The sequence below is a fragment of the Lepidochelys kempii genome, chromosome 3 (assembly GCF_965140265.1).
Source record: "Lepidochelys kempii isolate rLepKem1 chromosome 3, rLepKem1.hap2, whole genome shotgun sequence".
In the NCBI taxonomy this organism is placed as follows: domain Eukaryota; kingdom Metazoa; phylum Chordata; order Testudines; family Cheloniidae; genus Lepidochelys; species Lepidochelys kempii.
The window spans coordinates 90,855,696-90,876,736 of record NC_133258.1 but is presented as its reverse complement, the minus strand read 5'-3'; the positions used below and the strand labels follow the sequence as shown (position 1 = coordinate 90,876,736).

Sequence of the window (21,041 nt, the reverse complement as noted above, 5' to 3'; positions counted from 1 at the left end):
TTGGGTCTGTGTTCACCTATGCAAATTGGTGAGGATTTTTATCAAGCCTTCCCCAGGAAGGGGGGTGTAAGGTTTTGGTGAGGATTTTGGGGGGAAACAAACTTTCCCAATAATAAATACCGGTTAGACGTTTGGTGGTGGCAGCGAAAGTCCAAGGGCAAAAGGTAAAATAGTTTGTTCCTTGGGGAAGTTTTAACCTAAACTGGTAAAAGTAAGCTTAGGAGGTTTTCATGCAGGTCCCCACATCTGTACCCTAGAGTTCAGAGTGGGGAAGGAACCTTGAAAATACCTCACAAGGCAGACTTTGTACACAACATATCATAATTATATGGCAGTGGTGAACTTGGGGGTTTCAGGGTACTGCTTTGAAGCACAGCATGCCACACACACCCTCCTTTAGTTTTACTGCAGGAGTTTAGTCACTGACTAATGCGGAGGCAGTGTGCCCAAGATCCTCCTTAGGTTTTGACCATACAACTTTCAAGTGTTGCTAAACAATGTAGTGTTACACACATGAGCCTTCACAGAGTTCTGTGTACCTTCTCTAGGAGTTGCTAGAAAACATCTCTTTGTATCTGTGTATCTTGTACCTCACAAGGCATATTTTGCACAAAACAGATCATAATTATATGACAGTGGTGAATATGGGGGTGCCAGGGTGCTGCTTTGAAGCACAGTTTACCACAATAGGCTCTTAATTTTCCAAATACTGAATTCTACATAGCTATTTTTACTTTCCTCTGAATAGCCTACCCTTGTGGAGCAGGCATTCTGGAGTAAATCTGTTTCTTCAAGTGCTTCCTCATGTCAATTCCGTTCTAGGTGTGTGAGTGGCCACGTGTACAGTTGTCAGAGATTTTTGCCTTGGCAGTATCTGTACGGTTGGCTGTGGTACTCTCTTGAGTGCCACGCTCATGTGCTGGTACATTAGGTGCTGCCGACCCTACGCCCTCTCAGTTCCTTCTTGCCGCCCGTGACGATTGGTTGGAGCACCTCATCTTGCATTGCAAGAACATTCGTGGTTCTTTACAGCCCATTGTCTATCTTCATTGTATATAGTTTTAGGTACTTAGCCATTAAGTTAAATGTTAGGTAGTTTTGTAGTTAGTCTCGGCTGGGACTTCACCCTGGAGTGGGGCATGCCCCGTTCTCCTGGCTTCAACCATGCTTGTCATGCAATGGGCCAATGCCTATTAGTGACCCCCATGACAACTGCTTGAAGTGCTTAGGGGAGTCCCATAGAAAGGGCAAGTACAGAATCTGTAAAAGCTTTCGCCCTAGAACCCAGAAGGAGCAGGATATCCATTTGAGGGCCCGTGTCATGGAGGCTGCACTTCGTCCTGCGTCAGAGCCCTCCCGCTCGGACCGCAGGCCGAGCACCTTGTCATCGGTGCAGAATGCATCGCCGGCACTGGGCTCCGCCCAGCACTGATCCCCCTCGCTAGTGCCTAAGAAGCTGCAAAAGAAGAAGAGCACCCTGGCACCAGAGGGGAAAAGGGGCTTTGGGTAAAGGACCTATGTCAGGCCATGTGCCCGCTCTGGGGCTTCATGGGGGTACCGCTGTGTTCGGACCACCCAGCCAGACCAGGGATCCGACTCCCGGGAGCGGCAGGGGACTCGGTCTTCTCCTAGGGCCCTCGTTGCCCGAAGCAGCGCTGGCAGCTAAGAAACAAGCAGGCTGACTGTCACAGCAGTCGCCACGCCAGGCACCAGACTCAGCTAAGACCCCAGCACCTAAGGACGAGCCAGTCATGGGACTGCCCTATAGGGCAGTGAAGCACCCTCCATCCCCAGACCACAGGCGTCGATCCCCATCTTCACAGCCTAGGACCTTGGCACCGTACCCTCGGTCTTTGGTCAGAAGGCCCAGATCCACGACATTGTGCTCCCCCCTCTCCCCCATGGGGCATGGGACACCGGAGTCAAGGCATTGGTCGCTGTATCCTTGGTACAGGTGAGCTTCCCACCAAAGATTGCCACTGCGCAGGTCACCTTTGCCTAGATGGTCTCCCAGACATAGGTTCCCACCGGGGTGGGATCGCTTCCCATCAGAACACCGGTCTTCACCTCCCCCTTACCACTCCCTGGCCAGGCACTGATCCTTGCCCTCCTCTCACTGATCGCTGCCCTGGGCCAATCAGCAAACTCAGGCCTCAGTGGCTCCACCTTGGTTGCTGGTAGGGCAATGGTCTGAGTCGGACCAGGAGTTCAGCCCCTCACCAAGGAGGGGTGAATCAATGCCGACCTGTGAGACTGGTGTGGCATCTGCAGCAGTGTGGCAGCACGGACAGGTGGCCCGCTCAATGGCCATATCAGATCCTGTGGTGCGTGCCCGTAATGTCAGTCCCATATTCCCACCAGTCTTCCACAACCGCCTCAGAAAAGCCTCCTCCGGGACCAGAGTTGGAACACTGCACCGAATCTGATGTGGGGGCAGCGCAGCAGGCTCCAACACCTAAGGAGCCATCCAAAGAGAAGGAAGGGGAACTTGCCCCTCCCCCGGCAGTGCAATTCTCGTTGTCATTGTCTCCAGATGAAGCAGTGGCTGGTCCCTCCCAAACGGGCAGTCCCCCCTGACAATTTCAAGGATCACCAGGTCCTCCTTAAAAGGGTGGCTATCAATTCGAACTTAAATATTGAGGAGTTTGCAGAGGAGTCCGACGACCTCTTTAATGTTATATCCTCCTCCACCCTGGCCCGGGTCGCGCTGCCCGTCCACTTAAGATTGCCAAATCGCTGTGGCAGACCCCCCTCTTCCATTCTGCCTACTTCTAAGAAGGCGAAAAAGAAGTATTATGTCCCTGCAAAAGGGTTCAAATATTTGTGTACACACCCTCCAGCGGCATCACTGGTCATGTCTGCTGTTAATGAAAGGGACAGGCAGGGCCATGTCAGTGGCATGCCAAAAAATAAAGATGCCAAGAGACTGGATTTGTTTGTCAAAAAAGTTGATTCCATGAGCAGCCTACAATTTCAGGTGTCTAACCACCAGGCCCTGTTAGGAAGGTACAGTTTTAATATGTACAAATTCAAGGAGGCCCTCCCACAGGACCAAGCTTAGGAGTTCACCGCTTTAGTAGAAGGCGGCACAACGGTGGCGAGAGGGGCGCTCCAGATGGCCTGGGATGCTACAGACTCTCCTCTGAGCTCACGGACTCAAGGCTCCATAGCCTTGAAGGCCTCCGTGCCACCCTCCACTCCTTGGGCCTTCATACTCCTCAGCGGGCGAGGAAGCTGTTCCATCCTCCATCTCGTCCACCTCCCCAGTCTAGGTCCTGGGGGCCTCCCCAGCTGAGCACCTACAGGAGAAAGGGTAGAGATGAGGGGTCAATGCGGCAGCACCCATCGTCTTCCTGTTGGTCTACTCAGCCTGTTCGCGCCCCCCCCCCCCCCCGGAACCAAGAAGGCTAGAAGCAGACATGGTGTGCTCGAGAATGGCGACCCAGTCCCAGGATCCACCCTCCCGCTTTTCCCTTGACCACCTGTCCCCCTTCCAGTCAGCCTGGTCTCGGCTGACCTCAGACCATTGGGTGCTCGAAATAATATCTTCAGGTTACACCCTGCAGTTCACGGCCGTCCCTTTCTCTGATTCCCCCTCCCCCATCCCTCTTCAGGGACCCTTCTCAAAAGCAACTTCTCTTCCAAGAGGTCGAGAACCTCCTGCACCTGGGGGTGGTGGAGGAGGTCCTTCAGGACATGAAAGGAAAGGTGTTCTGCTCCCGCTACTTCCTAATCCCGAAAGCAAAAGGGGGCCTCAGACCCATTTTGGTCCTGGTTCAGCACATTGCTGGACCTCCCAGTGGCTGCTCTGTTACAGCTACTGCTCAGGCCGGACCTGCTGTCCCAAAACCATGGCAGTCTTCTGCATCCAAACCTGACAGCGCTGCACCTGATGGCTTGTCTGCTGCATGATTAATGCAGAGGAACAGGAGTGCTTGGTCAGTGTCCAACAGGTCCTGTTGGGCAGCAGAAAGCCCTCCACCAGAGCAGCCTACCTGGCCAAAATGGAAGTGGTTTGCTTGTTGGACCTCTGATAAAGGCATTCGGCCTGAGTGGGCCTCCCTGCAGTTAATCCTGGACTACCTTCTGCATCTCAAGCTCCAAGGCCTGACCCTTTCATCGATCAGGGTCCACTTGGCTGCTGTCTCGGCTTTCCATTCACTGCTTGAGGGTAGGTCGGTTTTCACCCAGGACGTGACTGCCAGGGTCCCCAAGGGCCTCGAGTGCCTCTGCCTGCTCGTCAGGGACCCTGTCCCTCTTTGGGACTTGAATGTCCACTTGGTTGTCCATCCACATGTTCATGTCCCATTACGCACTTACCCAGCAGGTCCAGGATGATGCTGGCTTCGGTAGAGCAGTACTGCAAGCTACCAGACCAGGGGTTCTCAAACTTCATTGCACTGCGACCCCCTTCTAACAACAAAAATTACTACACGACCCCAGGAGCGGGGACTGAAGCCTGAGCCCACCTGAGCCCCGCTGCCCTGGGCTGGGGGGCCAAACCAAAGCCTGAGCCCTGCTGCCTGAGCCCAAGGGCTTCAGCCCCAGGCAGGGGGCCTGTAACCTGAGCCCCGCCACCCAGGGCTGAAGCCGTTGCTCTCGGGCTTTGGCCTCAGCCTCAGAAAATCTAACGCTAGCCCTGGTGACCCCATTATCCACTGTCCTGCCCTTCTGTCAGAGTTGCTGGCAAGAAGGAACTGAGAGAATGTAGGGTCGTCTGCGCCTAATATACCAGCATGTGAGCGTGGCACTCAAGGGGGCACCACAGCCAACTCTACGGATATTGCTAAGAAAAAAATCTTTGACAACTGTGCACATGGGCGTGCACACACATTCCTTGAATGGAATGGACACGTGCAACACATCTCTAAGAACAACAATTACGAAAAGTAGGTAACTTTCCTTTATAATCTTTTGACTACCCCAGGTTATTGTTCAATAAATGACAGCTGTCTGATTTGCCTCTGACTGCTGTGTCCTGCCTCCACCACAGAGGCCACTTTTAGATGACCTTCCAGTTGTATGCATAATACATAGGCCCTTAATTCAGACACAAAACATAATTTGTCATTTGGTATCAAGGGCCTCTTAAAAATTACAGTAACCATCCTTTCGTTGCTGTTTTAGTTAAGATTTATTTTTCAAGAAAATTCAAATGTGGAGGTTGGATATGTTGATTTGTAAAAAAATATTTAACGGGGGAAAAATAAGCAACAAAATTAGAGTGGGAATTGTACTGAAATTCTTAAATTTCAAATTTTAAATGTATATGTTTTCAGAATGGGGGCCCAGAGTTTCTTTATGCTGAGGCCATTTAGTGTTGCACTGTCTCTGCAACGCAGGTGTAAGGCCATTATCATAGGTGCCGACTCCAGGAGTGCTCCAGGGCTAGAGCACCCATGGAAAAAAATTAGCACACATCGGCAGCCAGCCCTCCCCCCCCCCCGTTCTGCGGCATGCAGGAGGCCCTGAGAGGGAGGGAAGGGGGAAAAGCGGGGGATGGGATGCACTTGGGGGAGGGGATGGAATTTGGGTTGGAAGAGGTGGGGTCAGGGTGGGGGTTTGGAGGAGGGATGGGGTGGGGGCAGGAAGAGGTGGGGTGAGGGTTTGGGTGAAGGAGGCGGGTAGAGGCGGGGTCTGGGGCAGAGTGGGGGGTTGAGCACCCACAGGGCCCAGAGGAAGCCAGTGCCTATGACCATTATAACTGGCAACAAGCAGATCACCTTGCCTAGGGGAATCCTATGAATAGAGTATAGCCAGCGTTAGCCGCTACCCACAGCTCCTGAATTAGAGGCATGGCTGGGGCTTCCCTGTGCACTTGGGATCCACAGCTGCCATAAAAACTTCTTGGGGACATTGATAACCAGTATGATTTAGAGCAGCCTTCCAGTTTCTCTTGACCTGTGCTAAAGGACTAGCCTGATGCACAACTGGCCTCAGACTCAGGGACTGTAAAGATGGGTTAAAGGCATCTTTGGATCCACCCTTCTCCTGAATTGCACTGTGTACTCCTCCATTGCAGCTGAAGATCAGGAGGCTTGGCCCGGTTTAGTGGTAGGTAGGGCCCTACCAAATTCACGGTCATAGGATTTTAAAAATGATAAATTTCATTATTTCAGATATTTAAATCTAAAATTTCCTGGTGGTGTAACTGTAGGGATCCTGACCCAAAAAGGGGTTGTGTGGTGGGCGGAGAGGTTGCAAGGTTATTATGTGGGGGTGGGGTCACGGTATTGTCACCCTAACTTCTGCACTGCTACTGGTGGCGGTTCTGCCTTCCGAGCTGGGCAGCTGGCCAGCAGCCACTGCGCTCTGGCTATCCAGTTCTGAAGGCTGTGCAGAAGTAAGGGTGCTAATACCGTGACTCCTCCCCAGTAACCTTGCAACTCCCCCAATATCCTCTTTTGGGTTGGGACCCCCAGTTTGAGAAATGCTGGTGAAATCTGTATAGTATAGGGTAAAAGCACACAAGACCAGATTTCACGTGTGAGACCAGATTTCATGGTCCATGACCCATTTTTTCCAGCTGTGAATTTCGTAGGGCTCTGCTCCATAGGATATGTCTACACTGCATTTGAACATCTGTAGCTGGCCCCTTGTCAGTGGGCTCAAGCTTGTGGGGCTTGGGCTCTGGGGCAGTAAAATTGTGGTGTAGGTGTTCGGGCTGGAGCCTGAGCTCTGGGACCCTATGAGGAGGATCCCAAAGCCCGGCCTCCAGCCTGAATGTCTACACTGCAGTTTTACAGCCTCTCAGCCCAAGTCTGCTGACCTGGGCCAGCCATGGGTGTTCAGTTGCAATGTAGACATATCTTATGAGTTTACAGGCAGAAGGGACCACCAGATCATCTAGTCTCAACTGCTGTATATCATAGGCCACTGAATGCCACCCCGACACCTCCACACCAAGCCCAACAGCCAAAATAATACCAGACCATTGCAGCCCTCAGGAGGCTAAACCAGTGTGTGCAATAGGGAGAGTACGGGAGTGATTGAGGTGTACTGGTTGAGGCAGTTTAAAAGTAAGATGAGTCTTCACCCTTATCTCACATCAGATCCTTACTGAACCTTTTTTCAGGTTCAAATCCCCTGTTTGAGGTTCTCATTTTCTTCCAGAAGCAGCATTCAGACAGTTTCAGGAAGACGGAGGCGATCACTTCTTTCCTCACTCTCTAGCTGATGGGTTTTATCTTCAATAAGAACTTACTGGGGAGCTTTCAGAGGTTGGATATGTATCCATTGCTTATCCTACTGAACCTTGAAAACCTTTTTTGAGCATTGCCACTAATCTGAGTAGGCAGTTACTATAATGTTTTATGTCTTGCTTAAAAACACCCTCAAGGAGCAGCTTTGATTGATATATATTCCCCCCCCTCCCCAAAATGTATATGAGAGTGCCTTTTGAAAAGTCAGCTTTCCCATGCTGAATCCTGGGAGTTCTGCCTGTACTTCTCAAATGGCTCTGAATTTTTTGTTTAATCAGAAATTCTCTTTGCAGCGTCTGCCTGGTCCTGTCCCTCTGAGACCAGGGTTTGCAGAGCACAAAATATTGTTAGGTTTACATTTTATAGTTGATCATTCCTTTTTAAAAGGTTTATTTGTTCAAATCCACTGAAATGTTTTTTTGCTTCTTGAGGTTTGCGTTATTTTTTCCAAGAGCCCCTATTTTTTTCCTTTTAATGAGCAGAAAGTGAAAGACTTTATGCTTGATCCTTTCAACATATATGTACTGCATATTTAAAATGGAGTATTAATGTGATGTAATTTGGATGTACATCATGTTGGATCACCCAGTTTCATCTTCACTTAGAGCATAACTTCAGACCATATTTGTAATGAACCATGTGTATGCAGGAGAATGGGTATCTCAACCAGGCGTGTCTCTTCTCAAGTCTCTTTTTTGTTTTGTTTTTTATGTATTCGGTGCAGTACTCCTGAATTGAGAGGGTGTCTGTTTGCATTTTGCAAGCTAGTTAGGTAATGGCTTCTAAAGATCAAAGTAGAGGGTTCTTCCCCTCTCCCATGACATGCTTCAGCATGCCCAAATGGCAGCAGTGTTTCCACAATGTGACCATACATTTATGTCCATGCTTAAGAGGTCTTAAGAGATGTGATTCTGAGAGAGCCATCTTTTTCTTTGCCCCATTACTTTAAAGAAAAAATTCTAGATTACAGCAACCAAGGCTGTAGGAAAAATGTAGTGTAAAATTGAAGGTTATGTGGGGATGAATCCTGAAGCACAATGATGATGGTTTTAAATAAGTCCCTGGTGGTGATGCTTTGTGGCATTCTGCACAGCATGTGTGAATGCCAGGGGTTGGGAGATTTTATGAAGATAATGGACTTTAAAAAAGAGAAATACCACCATTTAACATCCTAACATTACCGTTTAAGAGGAGTGCAACACTGTTACAAATACTAAGAAAGTAAACTTTCTACAGCGTGTCCTCTGCCAGTACTGTGTGTTTTGAGGGGGAAGGGTAGATCTGAACGTAGCAAGGGAGCTTGTATGTACTGAAAGCAAGACCTATGCAGAAGGAAAACAGAGGTGAGTGACTTAACTAGTCCATCTGTGTGATATTGGAGTGAATAAAATATGATTTGCCTAACTAATCAGTTATGACTTTCAGCTTAATTCAATGAAATTTTACCTCATGTACTTAATTTAGAAATAAAAAGGGTATTTGAGTTTTGAGGTAAGGACTGAAGAGTAAAGCAGAGTGTAACTGGGATCCTTGCCATCTGGCCAAACACAATGCCATATAGCTGATAACCTAGCAGGAGGAATTGTGGGAAATGGGTGAGGTGTGACTTTTGGCAAGAAGGGAGGTGGGGGAGGGGTGCGTACCAGGCATTTGCTGCTCCCCTCTGCAGGACAAATACTCATTGGTTCCACCAGCAGCTACTGAGTGTTGGTGGCAGTACTAATATTTCAGCGTATGTATGACTTTGATACATCTGTAGGTAGATGGAATTTCAAGGGAAATAAAAACAAATGTAACAAAATCATCCTAGTTGTGATTTTTTTCATCATATCTGAGCAGCAACGTGAATTACAGGCCCTGAGCAGCTGTTGATAAGGTTGACTTTAGGATTTTTGTTTTTGTGTGTCTTGTGAATTGTGTGTGCTTTGAATGACTTGCCTACCAAAACAAACCAAATGGTGATTTTTTTAAAAAAAAACACCACCACTTAAAAATGACGGAAACATTGTAGACTACATCCAATATTCTAGGGAGCAGTTTAGAATAATGTGATGTATTGATTCTGATTTGTTTGCAGTCCATTGCTTAGGTAGACAAATTCTGGTCAGCACAATGACTATGTAATTACTTACTCACTACCGGCAGTGCTTCATTTTCTTAATTCGCTTTTAGAAATGGCCCTTATCAAAACTGCTTCCTATCTCAAGCGATCATGTAAAGACCTAGAATGTGACATATTTAAATATTGCAGCGATAAGCACTATGGCACCATTTTTTTTTTGCTTTCCCTCTCCCCCCCCCCCCACCCTTTTCTTAGTAGTAGTAGTCTTATTCGTATTTTACATGTAGAGTATACATTTTAAAAACGTTTTTCCCTAAAAAGTCAAAACACGATTCACTTTGGTTTTTGAAAAAACTTCTATATTTAACAGCTAGACAAGGAGTTCAGACTTGCTGTCTATAACCTTCGGTGAACATGCCCTCAGATACAAGGGAACTCTCATGCAGGATCAGGTTCTTTGTCCATCTAGTTCAATATGTTGGTTCTGACAGGGGACAATATAAAATGTTTTAAAGGAGCATTCATGAAAACCCATAATGGACCTATACAGAATGTCCAGGCCATAGGAGAAATTTCTTTTTAATTCCCATTTGTTAGTAATAGGTTTGTGCTATTAATCATTTTAATCTGATCTAATGAAAGTCATTATCCATATAAATGTATAATCCTTTTTCAGATCTTGCTGATCTGTTGCCCTCAAGGAGTTCCACCAGTTTATTATGTTGTATTTTAAAAACTTCACATAAATACCCCTTCTGATCAATTTTAAACATTTTGCCTTTCAATGTCTTTGGCTGTGCCCTTGTTTTTTATGATGGTAAGTAAAAGTGCCAATTTAGTTCTTCTTTACCAGTCGTTACTTGCTGTACCTTTTGTCTCTTCTCTTAACTAAGTAGTCCTTAGTGTTTCAAATTATCCTTGTACAGAAGTCGTTACACACTTTAGTTTTTCTCTTCTGTGTCTGGACTCGTATTTTTATTATATAAAGATAGATAGCTAATATCTGTCTGTTTATATTTTTGGGAGATGCTTGTTTGAAGGAATATGTTTATTTTCCTGCAGTAATTACAACTAAATTATCCTTTTTTAATTTTTTTGGCATGCTAAAATTTGAAAGTAGTACAGAGAGACTCCAAAGGATGTGTGGTGAAGTACATATGTAAATCATCACCGTGGTATCACCATTGGCAGCTTTTTGTTGAATCATGCAAATGCATTTTTGCTTTTAGAGAATGGTAAATCAGCCTTTTCAGTGGTCTTTTTTTGTTTGGACTGGTTATTTGCTTGTCCAGTTTAAGGTCCTCCAACCGCTTTGCAGTGGCTTATCCCCTCTACATCAAAGCTTCCCAGTCCAGCCATAATCGTCAGATAGATGGAAACAAAGGAAAACACATGGCTTGTGGCTGCAACGCTAAAAACTTTCTTGACAGGGCCCCAAATCTTCAATTTTGATTAAATCCTCATCCCTAGCTCAAATTCTCATTGTTCTCAGCAACTGTTTAGAGAAGGCTTGTACAGGCTCCCACCCCCTCATGAGCCAGAGGTGATGATTTATTGCAGAGACTGTGTGAGTCATGATCTGGCTGGTTTTAAATCACTTGTGGCTGTGTCACAGAGGTCTAACTAAGAGTTGCAGCAAGCATTGTTTGGAGAATCATTCTGAAAAGATGACATGCAGCTGAGCACAGAACTTCTGTACACCCCAATTTAAGGGCTTTTTTAGCAAGCTCTTAAGATAGGAATGTCTGCCTTCTCTAAACCTTCTGATTGCTAAAAATATTTTTATTTCTGTAATAAGTACTTTATTGGATCACAGAGGTAGTTTAAAGTATGGGGTTTTTTGGGCTACTTTTTAATACCTGCATTTTCTTCAGTGATCAGGACTTCCTAATTATAGCCCAGATAAAATGCCAGACTTGAAAGCCTCTGATACTAGGAAAGCCCACTGATTTCAGCAGCACTGGGGATGTACGTGCCACACAGTATTTGCTCTTATTAAAACTGTGCAAATGAGTTAAGTGGTTGCTCTGGCTTTCTGAGAGAAGAAAACACTTTGGTACCGATGAGGAAACTGTGATAAATAGGATGCATCCGATGAAGTGAGCTGTAGCTCACGAAAGCTTATGCTCAAATAAATTTTAGTCTCTAAGGTGCCACAAGTCCTCATTTTCTTTTTGCGGATATAGACTAACACGGCTGCTACTCTGAAACCTGTGATAAATAGTGACACACTTACTCATAAATGAGGTCTCTTAAGCAACTAGTTTCACTTTACCTCTAAAATGGCAAATTCAAGTTCAGTAATGTAGGATTTTGTATACTAACCAGTATAGTATTATCAAAGCACAACATATATAATTTGTAGCCTTAAAACTACATCTAGTGAATTTTAAAACAAAATATTATGGTGGTAGACAGGATGGATTTGATTTAAATCACAATAGGAAGACTCGATTAAATCATGGATTTCTACATAAAAGTGCGTTCTTGTTGGTTGTTATAACCTTAATACATATTCTTCACAGGTAGAGGAACTTCATTAAAATATTCCTAAACTGGGTCTCTTTTATGGCCTGCTGCCATTTTAGGTTTTCTCTTCTAGTGAGAGAATAGTACGGTAGATCTCAAATCCATGAAGGCTACACTCAAACAGTTTCACTTTTGTTTCTCTTGCCTGTCCCTCCCTTCTCACATTTATCTCCAGACGACTTCTTGTCCAGATCTATTCTGCACCCAACAGTCTTCTATACATTGAATTTTTTTGAAACTTTGCACTTTTAGAGAGAGGTAAGGGAGTGACTCTGTACACAAATCTGCAGAGGGACAATAGGGTTGAGGTCTGTTATTTCTCACCTCTATATCTTTATTTATTTAAAAACATTTTTGCTGTTAACAAGCATGTTATCTCTGGAGACACAAATCCACGGTTTGAGAACTGCAAAACTAAGAATCTCTGATGGTATCTTCTAGACTGAGCACTGAGTCCCATTGGGTAGATCAAAAGATTAGCCTAAATAATCTATACAGAAGCCCCTGGTACCCCATAAGATTGGGTCCTAATCCATTAACCAATGCAACTCATTTACAAAACTTTTCTTAAATATTACATGAATATATTCTCATACTATAGAATTTATAATCCTTATTCCATGATGAGATACATTATAGCTCAAATATATCTTTATCTTTAGATATGTTTTTTCCTCAAAAGCATTTTATCAAAAAAGTCTGATTTTTAAAAAAAAAATACAATTTATTTTTTTTAAATCATTGATTTTTTTTTATCCACCCTGGTGGTAAATGAGTCTTTCTTTCCTTAACTAAGTCCCAAATTTTTGCTTCTGTTTTCCTTGTTAAAAATGTGCTCACAAACACCTAATATGGTATAAGGAAGATGCATAATTCAGCTCCCTGTCCTGCTTTAGATGTTAGGATTATTGGACATACCAGGAAAAACACAGAAACCTGAACATAGATTTAGCAGGTAAAGAATTGAAGTTCTTCTTTATAGGGACTCAGGTAAGTAGTTTGGGACAATTTCAGTTTTTATTCACTAAATAGATACATTTTTCATTTATTAGTAAACACAAGTTTTTAATTATATAAACATTCCTATGTGGTTGGTGATGGAGAGAGCAAGCAGAGGGAGTACAGTGTTGGAAGCACTGGGATACTGTATAACAACCAAAAAATGTTGTTTTTTGCCAGTTTCAATCTTGCTGCATACTATCCAAGACACGTGGAAAACACTTTTTCATTGGTATCACTGAAGTCAGAATTTGGCCCATATTTCCCCTCTTGCAAGTCTCCCTCCCTCCAGAAAGTGAGTTGGATAAGACTTTCTAGCCGCTCCATCCCCGGGCCATAATTTAATATACGTGATGTATCTGACTCAGAAAGTGACCCAGGAGGTTCCCTTAGTTATTTTAAATCAGTATTTTGATTCGCCTAAAGGGACAATATCAATGTTAAAAATAATATTTCTGATGTTGTATTATAAACTTTATTGAACAGACAAGGAGTAAATTGAGCATGTAGGAGGATAAAAAAAGATCTGGGCCTTCTCTCAAATGAGAATTCTGCCTTTTTTTTTTTTAAATAGGACCAGGATTGAGTCTGTTCCCTTTGATTTCATCCCAGCAGTGCAGTGCTGAGAATAAACTAATTCAGAAGTATAATACACTAAGTAATAACTAGCACATTTAAAATATACCCCTGTCTAGTAGCTGGTTGTACTCTTTTGACGTATATAAATAAATTGTACAATTTATTAAGGTGTAATGCCGGAGATTCCAAATTATCTGTCTATTTGACCTGTTGGTTTGGGCAATACTTGTTTGTCACGAAAATGTTGTACATGTTAGCTAGGTATTTTAGGGAATTTTATGGCGGGGGGGTTAAGAAAATAGGATAATTGGAAAAGCAATTCATTTTATTATATACCATAGGATATGATTATGATGTAGTCTTAGAGGAAACCCAGGAATAACTTCCTCCATTTTTTTCTGCTTTTTTTTTTAAATTTTATTACCAAGAAGATTGTTTAACAGAAAATTTTAAGAACCTTGAGCCAGTAAGGCAGCATCAATAATAATGCCTGTAAACTTTACATAAAAACTGATCCAATAAAATGGAGCCTATTTGATGAGAAATGCTGAAGTCTGAATGTTGTGTGGGTTCCAAATTTGGTCTTGTTGTTGGATGAAGTAGTGCTTTAATTCCTACCCTTACTCCTGACTTTTTGTAAGGAAAAATTTGTGTTTTGGATTGAGTCCTTTTTCTTGGTTGGCTATGGCTAAATGGAACAGTTTCATTGCCCCAGGAGAAATATCACAATTCAGGGTCTTTCTGATACTTTTTCTGGGTGATTTTCTTTTCTCTCATGTGGGGTTTTTTATTTATTTTATTTTTTTAAACCCCATGCAGATTTGGGCTGTTCCGTTTTTGAGATTCTTTCCATAAAATCATTGCTCCATTTGCATGGCCTGTGGCATAGGTCCCTGAACTTCCTGGGCTCCATAGTAATGGAGGCTCCAGCCTATTCCAAGGGTTTACTTTCCTATTGGAAAAAAGCCGCATAAGAACTTGTGTGGCTGCCTTGTCCTGTTCCTCTTCCACTCTCTGACTTATTCCGTTGCCAGGTATGATGTCGGTACAGAACAGACTACACCAGCATTTTACCAGTGCATGTGATTTCTTCTTGAAATCACTGCTAGCTGGGGTTTTAAATGGGTAGCGCAGCTCAACATGTCTTCCTGGTTCACTGCTCTGAAAATGGATTTCAGCCAAGAGAGGCAGGCACTAGGCAGAATATTTCTTCCTCCAAAAAAGAATGGAAGTGGGATGGGGAGGCAATTTCTTTTCTGTCCCAACACCAATGCAGGGAATGGGATCTCACAAAGATTAGTGATGGGAGTGGGGAGACAGAGATCCCCAAACTGTAGGTGTTCTCCTCTACCCAAGTTTCTTTCACCCCCCCCCCCCTTTTTTTTTTTTTTTTTAAATACTGCAGGGCCCAGCCCGCTTTCCATGGTAAAGGCATACAAGGAAATTACTCTAGCCCTGTGGATGTTGTCTTTCATATTTTCTTACATAGGTGTGCGGGAACAATGAGAGTTGGGAGAATTGTGCCTGTGAATGGTGAGTAGGAGTGTTGAGGAATTGGGTGCTCCTTGTTATTTAGGTTTGTAGTAAAAGAAAGTGTCTTTCCCAAAGTTCAGTCACCCCCCACAAGCAGCATCTGCAGAGTGCTGGTTCATGTTAATTGATTTGCCCTTGAACCCTGATCGTGACTGGGCTAGTTTTGTGGTTCCCCAGGAACTCTGGTACTAACTGTAAGGATTTTGAGGAGAAAAAACAGTAAAGACTACTTCTTTTTTTTTTTTTTTTTTTTTTTTTTGTCAAAAATGTAACCAAAAAGTCTCATGGAGTTTAATTTGCAGATGGTTGAGTAAGTAATAATGCTTTAATGAGCTTCAGAGTGGAACAACGTGAGATCACAGGGAGAGGTTAAGCCATGTGACTTAATGGAAGCTGGTGAGAGGATTAGCTGCTTACTTCTGGTTGTCTACAGGCTCTGATGGTAAGCAGCAGTTGCTGGCTAAGGGAGAGCTGTCAGTCGGATCCCAGTAACCTCTGTCTCACCTTTTTGTTGTTTTCGCTTACCAGTCTCTCTCTGAACAGTGTCTCCCTGATGTCCTCTGTGTACATTTTCATATTTCTGCTTGGGGTTGGAGATGCAGGGATAAGTGCAAGAAATGACAGTATGATCCTTTCATTGTATAGATACCCATTTATATAATTATATACAGTAACTCCCTTAGAAAAAGCTCCACTTAACTTTAGAGTGAAGTTGGCTAAACTATATAGCCCGCCAACTCAAACTGTAAAAAGCAAGGAAACACTTAATTAAGTTATTCACCACTTCGTGTACACTCTATCAATCAGTTCTCCTTCTCAGTCTCTGCTGCCTTCCTTTTACCACGCAGAGCCTGAGCATCTTCACCTACATCACAAACAGCTAATGGGTATCCTCACACTGTAGCTGTGTGTCTTGATTATTTGTTTAGGCTTGGTGTGGCCTCCCTAAATTATGCTGTATGCAGATCTATGTGGTTTTGTGTCGGTAATAAGCAAAATTTAGTGCCATATTGCAAATGGTGGCTGCAATGTTTGTTTTTTTTCCCCTGTAGTATTTAGGGAAGATTTCCTCAATGGTATCTGGTGTTAGTATTTGTTTTTAAAATTTGTTATTTATTTTTATGTAGAAATCTCAGAATTGAAATGTGTTTGTTTTTATATATATAGCATGTTCAGCTGGGGCGTGTGCAGGAATAAAAATTGACTCCTTTTGGGGTGACAAGTTCTGTGTTTTCCCCCCTGCAGCCCCAGGGCCGGAGGAGCTCCCCACCCATGCTCAACCCCTCATGCGGTACCAGTGACCCCCTCTTGACCAATCTTTGTTGCCTGCTCTGCTCACTGCCACACTACTATTGGTTAGGAGGATTGTCACTCCGTATCATCTCAGCAGAAAATTGATGGAGGCAGAGAAGAGGGTGGGGTGGGTGAGCTCTGGAGAATTCAGGCTCCTGGCAGAGGGGAGGGATCTGGCTGCCCAGTGCTGTAGCTAAGAGCTCTGCGTGGGCATGCACTGCAGTACAAAACATGGGGGGCAGGAGTCTTTCCCACCCCTCCCCCCCAGCCCCGGGGTTGGAGCGGCTTTCTCTCCCCCTGGTGCCAGAGGAGTTCTGTGCCCCAACCTATTACAGGGATGGAGAGGCTGTGCCCCTGCTTGCTCCAGCTTGTGCATGCCCCTGATGCTCAGTGTTATGTAGTACAACGTGTTACATGGACATTGGACTTGACCTTCACAGCATCACTGATCCTTTACAGCTCCATTTTCTCCTCCATAGTGTGCGTGCACACACTTGCACAGCTCTTTTGCTGATCAGCCTGCTTCCTTGTCTTCACAGGATGTCTGGTGAATCACGGATGGTTGTTGACCGTGAGAGAGAATGGCAGTAGCTAGCAGAACTTGGCTGTTTCATTGCAGAATCTTGGCGTAACTCAATTATTTTAACCTAAATAAAGGGAATAATTGTTTGTGGTTTAATTTGAAAATGTCATAAGTGGCTTATTTCAAATGCACTGCCTGTATGTATGAGGTTCAGAGAGAGAAATTTGGAATTTGTGGTGACTGATTGTTTAACTAGAGGAACCAAAAAAAAAAATGCACATTTCAAAAAGGAAGCACTTCAAATTGTTTCCTCTGCAAAATTTAATAAATATATTTGCAAACAATATAATGCATAGAAATTCATTTTTTCTTGAAAATTTGTTATTTCATATTTGGAGACTAAGTAGGATTGATATGTGGCTGAGGGAATTTTTAAACCTGCTCTAATTAAAAATTTCAGTGCAGTCTTGATTATAGAGTTGCTACTGATATCTCTGTAATATGCAAACAATCAAAAAATATTTTTCCCGCATTTAAGAGAGTCTCTACAGCCTACCACTTATGTTGGCAAAGGTTATGTCGCTCAGGGGTATGGGGGGACATAAGGTTCGCTGGCATAAGTGGTAGTGTACCCAGTGGTATGTCAGAAGCTCTCCCACTGATGTAGCTACTGCTGCTCGTTTGGAGTGGTTTAATTATGTTGATGGGAGAGCTCTTGCCTGTCAGCATAGAGCAGCTGAGAGAGATCTTACAGTGGCACAGCTACATTGGTACAGCTGTGTTGCTGTAATGTCTCTAGTGTAGACATAGCCTAAATAGAAATCTTGGCAACTTTATGACAGTGTTTAGATGGAAAACATTCCCCTGAAACACTGGCAACCCAAAAGAAAAAATAGTAGTGAAACTGGCCAGTGTACACCATTTTCATTGTCCTAACTTTGCAACATTCACAGAAAGGAAACAAATGTTTTTTATGTGGGTTTCAGATTTATCAGTTCTAATAACTCTGTTTCATGGAATGTGTTTTTAATATGACTGTGTCCCATTAAGAAATTACTAGAGGATATGCCTGCTGCTTTAGCATTTCGTCCTGAGTTTGACATTTGATCAGTATTGCTGTCACAGCTTGTGTTGCGTTTATTTACGTGATAAATCTTTTTTTTCCCAGATCATTCAACGTCAAGTGGTACTTCCTTGTTTAAGCCCAGCCGATCACTGGTCTCTATTCCCACTGCCCATGTGATGCCGTCTAATGCCAGCTCTTCACTTTCCAAACACAGGGAAGCTCTGAAGTCTGACTGCTCACAATGGAGTACAAACCTTTTACGGTCAGGAGGAAGTCGAAATCTGGACATAGTGGACAATTCTCTTGACATGAAGGATGTGAGGCCTGTAAGGAAATGGTCGTCCTTGTCTAAACTCAGCACACCAGATAGCTGCAGTCAGGATGAAAGTGTCCTTTCAGGGGACTCCAGGTCTAGTACTGACAGATCAGGGAGAGACAAGACCATGTCACCACAATTAAGAACAAATGGGCCAAGTTGTTTGCATAATAGCATGGAGTTGCTAAAAGTTGAGGACAAAGAAACTGGGAAAAAACGATCTTCTACGTTGGATTGCAAATACAAATTTGAAAGTTGCAGCAAAGAAGACTTCGGTGTTTCAGACACCTCAAATAGGAGACATGTCTTTGACATGACCTACAGTGCCTTACCTGAAAGCAAGCCCAACTCAGCCAGCTGTGAGGCTTTTGGGCATCGATATGCAACGCTGGGACAGCAGGCTATGAACGGAGTACCCATTCAGCCTTCAGTGAGGACTCAGATGTGGCTTACAGAACAGTTGCATGCAAATCCTCTGGACTGTAGGACTGCTGAGGAGACATACAGTTTGGCAGCTTGGCAGCTGCAGCAGCTTGAAGATCTTACAACGGGAAATGAGCACCCGATGCAGGTAAGAATAGAAATTTGGTGTTTGCTGCCATCAGGTGGGCAGCAAGAGACACCGCATCTGGCATGTTTTTATTAAGTGTTTCAGGTGGGGAAAGTATTCTTATCTCATCTCATCCAGTGCTATTGTTGGTTTTTAAACTTTTAAGCTGTTTGTATAATTTAATGAAAAACTGACTGCACTAGAGCTTCATCATTATCTGAGTGCCAGCAAAGTGTGCTCCAGTTAATTTACAGCTCCTGGCAGTTAATTATACCAGACAATTTACCCAATCTATATGAGAGCAGCATCTATACTTTCTGCAACTGTGTAATATATAGGGTATATCTAGTCACATTTTTGTGTCATTTTAAAAGAACCTTCAGTTGAAATGGTGTGATATATGCTTGAATGGACTTTATAATCTGAATTGATTTATAAGGAAGCGCCGTTTCTTTTTTACTTGAAACAGATTCATAGTAGACAATGACCCTCACATACTGCAAGGTTAGTTACTTCATAAATGTTCCTAATAGCCTCATTTATAAACCACACTCTGATTATTAGTGTTGACATGTTATAACTTCTGTTTTTCCAAAAAAATCTAAGCATTCAAGATTGTCCCCCTCTATTTTGTATGAAGGTAAAATTTAACATGGTTTAACAAAAATAAAGCATTACATATATTACAATTATTATTTCAAAACATATCCATTTATATGCATGTCTGTTGGCAAATACTGCCATCAACACAGCTCAGAATAATTTGTGTTCAAGGGCAGAACAAGGACAGGGAAAATAAACAACAGTTTTTATCACTTTGGGTAAGCTCAGTGATGCTTCTGCTCTTCTAATTTTCAAGATTGTAACAAATCTAAGACACACGATTTTGTTTAAAACCTTTTATTGTTGTCTTTAAAATTTTTTGGAGTCCATTTCTCTCCAACTGTTTAAAAATTCAGTTCCCTTTGTCAGGCTGTAACTTTAGGGGAAGTGTTCCGAACTGTCATGCAGGAGACCAGCATTCGATTGCTGAGCTAATAGCCCTGGTCTAAACTACAAATTTATGTTGGGCGTCTCCCATCGGCATATTTACCAAGAGGTGGACTACCTAAGGCGACGGGAGAAGCTCTCCCATCAGCATAGGTACTGTCTTCACTAAGCACTACAGCCATGCAGATGCACTGCTCTAAGTGTAGGCAAGTCCTTACTCTAACATTTGTGGCTAGCATAGGGTGGGAATGCTGAGGAACTGTGCACAATTGTTTGGAGTACAGTGGGAGCATTGCTTAACAACAGCAGAAGCATTTATGCAGCTGATTAATGAGTGATGTCTATAGATCACATTTCAAAGCCTACCTGTTCTCCTTCAAGTGAGAGGTTGGGGTTGTGGCTCACATGAGGAACACTTGAAGAATGGGGAAATGTGCGTAGGGGAACGTTTGCAATGGCTCAAAGCCTTTTAGAAGCAATGTAGCAATGTTTGAAGGAGGGAGAACAGTTTCCTTCTTTTAACGCTTCAATGAGAACTTGGTTCTGTTTTAAAATAATCTTATTGCAACAACCTTAAAATGTTTCTGCAATAAAATTTATTTATTCGTAATGCTTTTTACATATTGAATACTGTCCAAACAGCAGAATCTCCTGAAATTGATTTGCTACCATTTCTGAAAAATTAAAAATCTTATAAAGTTACTTTTATTTAAAAAAATAGTAAAGCAGTGATACTGTGTACAATACAATAACAGGATGATAAACTTTATTTTCCTTTTCAGAGTAAGGAATTTCATTTCATGACATTAGAGATCATTTTTGCTGATGGTGACAATCTTTTAACAGTGGAATAAGAAATGTGCCATCTGCTTGGAAGTATGTGTACTGATTGAAATGCAGTGATTTTCAGAACAGGCAGAGAGAACCCACATATGCTGTTTCTACACTAAAGAATACACAAAATTATAACCAAATTTATCTTTGACTAAGAATGTAGATAGAACAATGATAACTTGCCCTGAACATTACATCAGAAAGTATGTGCAGAAAAGTTGGCCGATTAAACACATTCTGTATTCAATTTCAGGCTATGTGGAAAGCATCTTTATATTGAAACTGTAAAAAAATAAAATAGAAAAAGAGTGAAGCGGATCAACAGATTATATCTTCTTCAAAGGAGATGCATATTGCTTTGAAGAGATTACAAGATATTCACCTGAAGCTATAATATCTACACATGTGTTGTGAAACAAATTTCAGGGGAGGTTACTAGTTTCTAAGTGTTTCTCTGATATTCTGTAACATCATGGGAGTGTTCTTGAGGTTGCGTTCACCAACATGTGCTGTTTTGAGGGCATGTCTGTCATCAAATCCTTTAATCTAAGGTGTAAACAGACCT

At 43.2% G+C, this 21,041-nt stretch overlaps 1 protein-coding gene across 5 annotated transcripts in view; it reads left to right on the top strand.

The window, feature by feature from the left end:
* CEP85L (centrosomal protein 85 like) overlaps positions 1–21,041 on the top strand; it is a 251,223-nt gene that overhangs the window by 132,016 nt on the left and 98,166 nt on the right. For all 5 annotated transcript variants that reach the window (XM_073337154.1, XM_073337155.1, XM_073337153.1 and 2 more), the window contains exon 3: positions 17,889–18,673. In XM_073337154.1, coding sequence (XP_073193255.1) covers positions 17,889–18,673 — 785 coding nt within the window. The remainder of the gene's footprint in view (positions 1–17,888; positions 18,674–21,041) is intronic.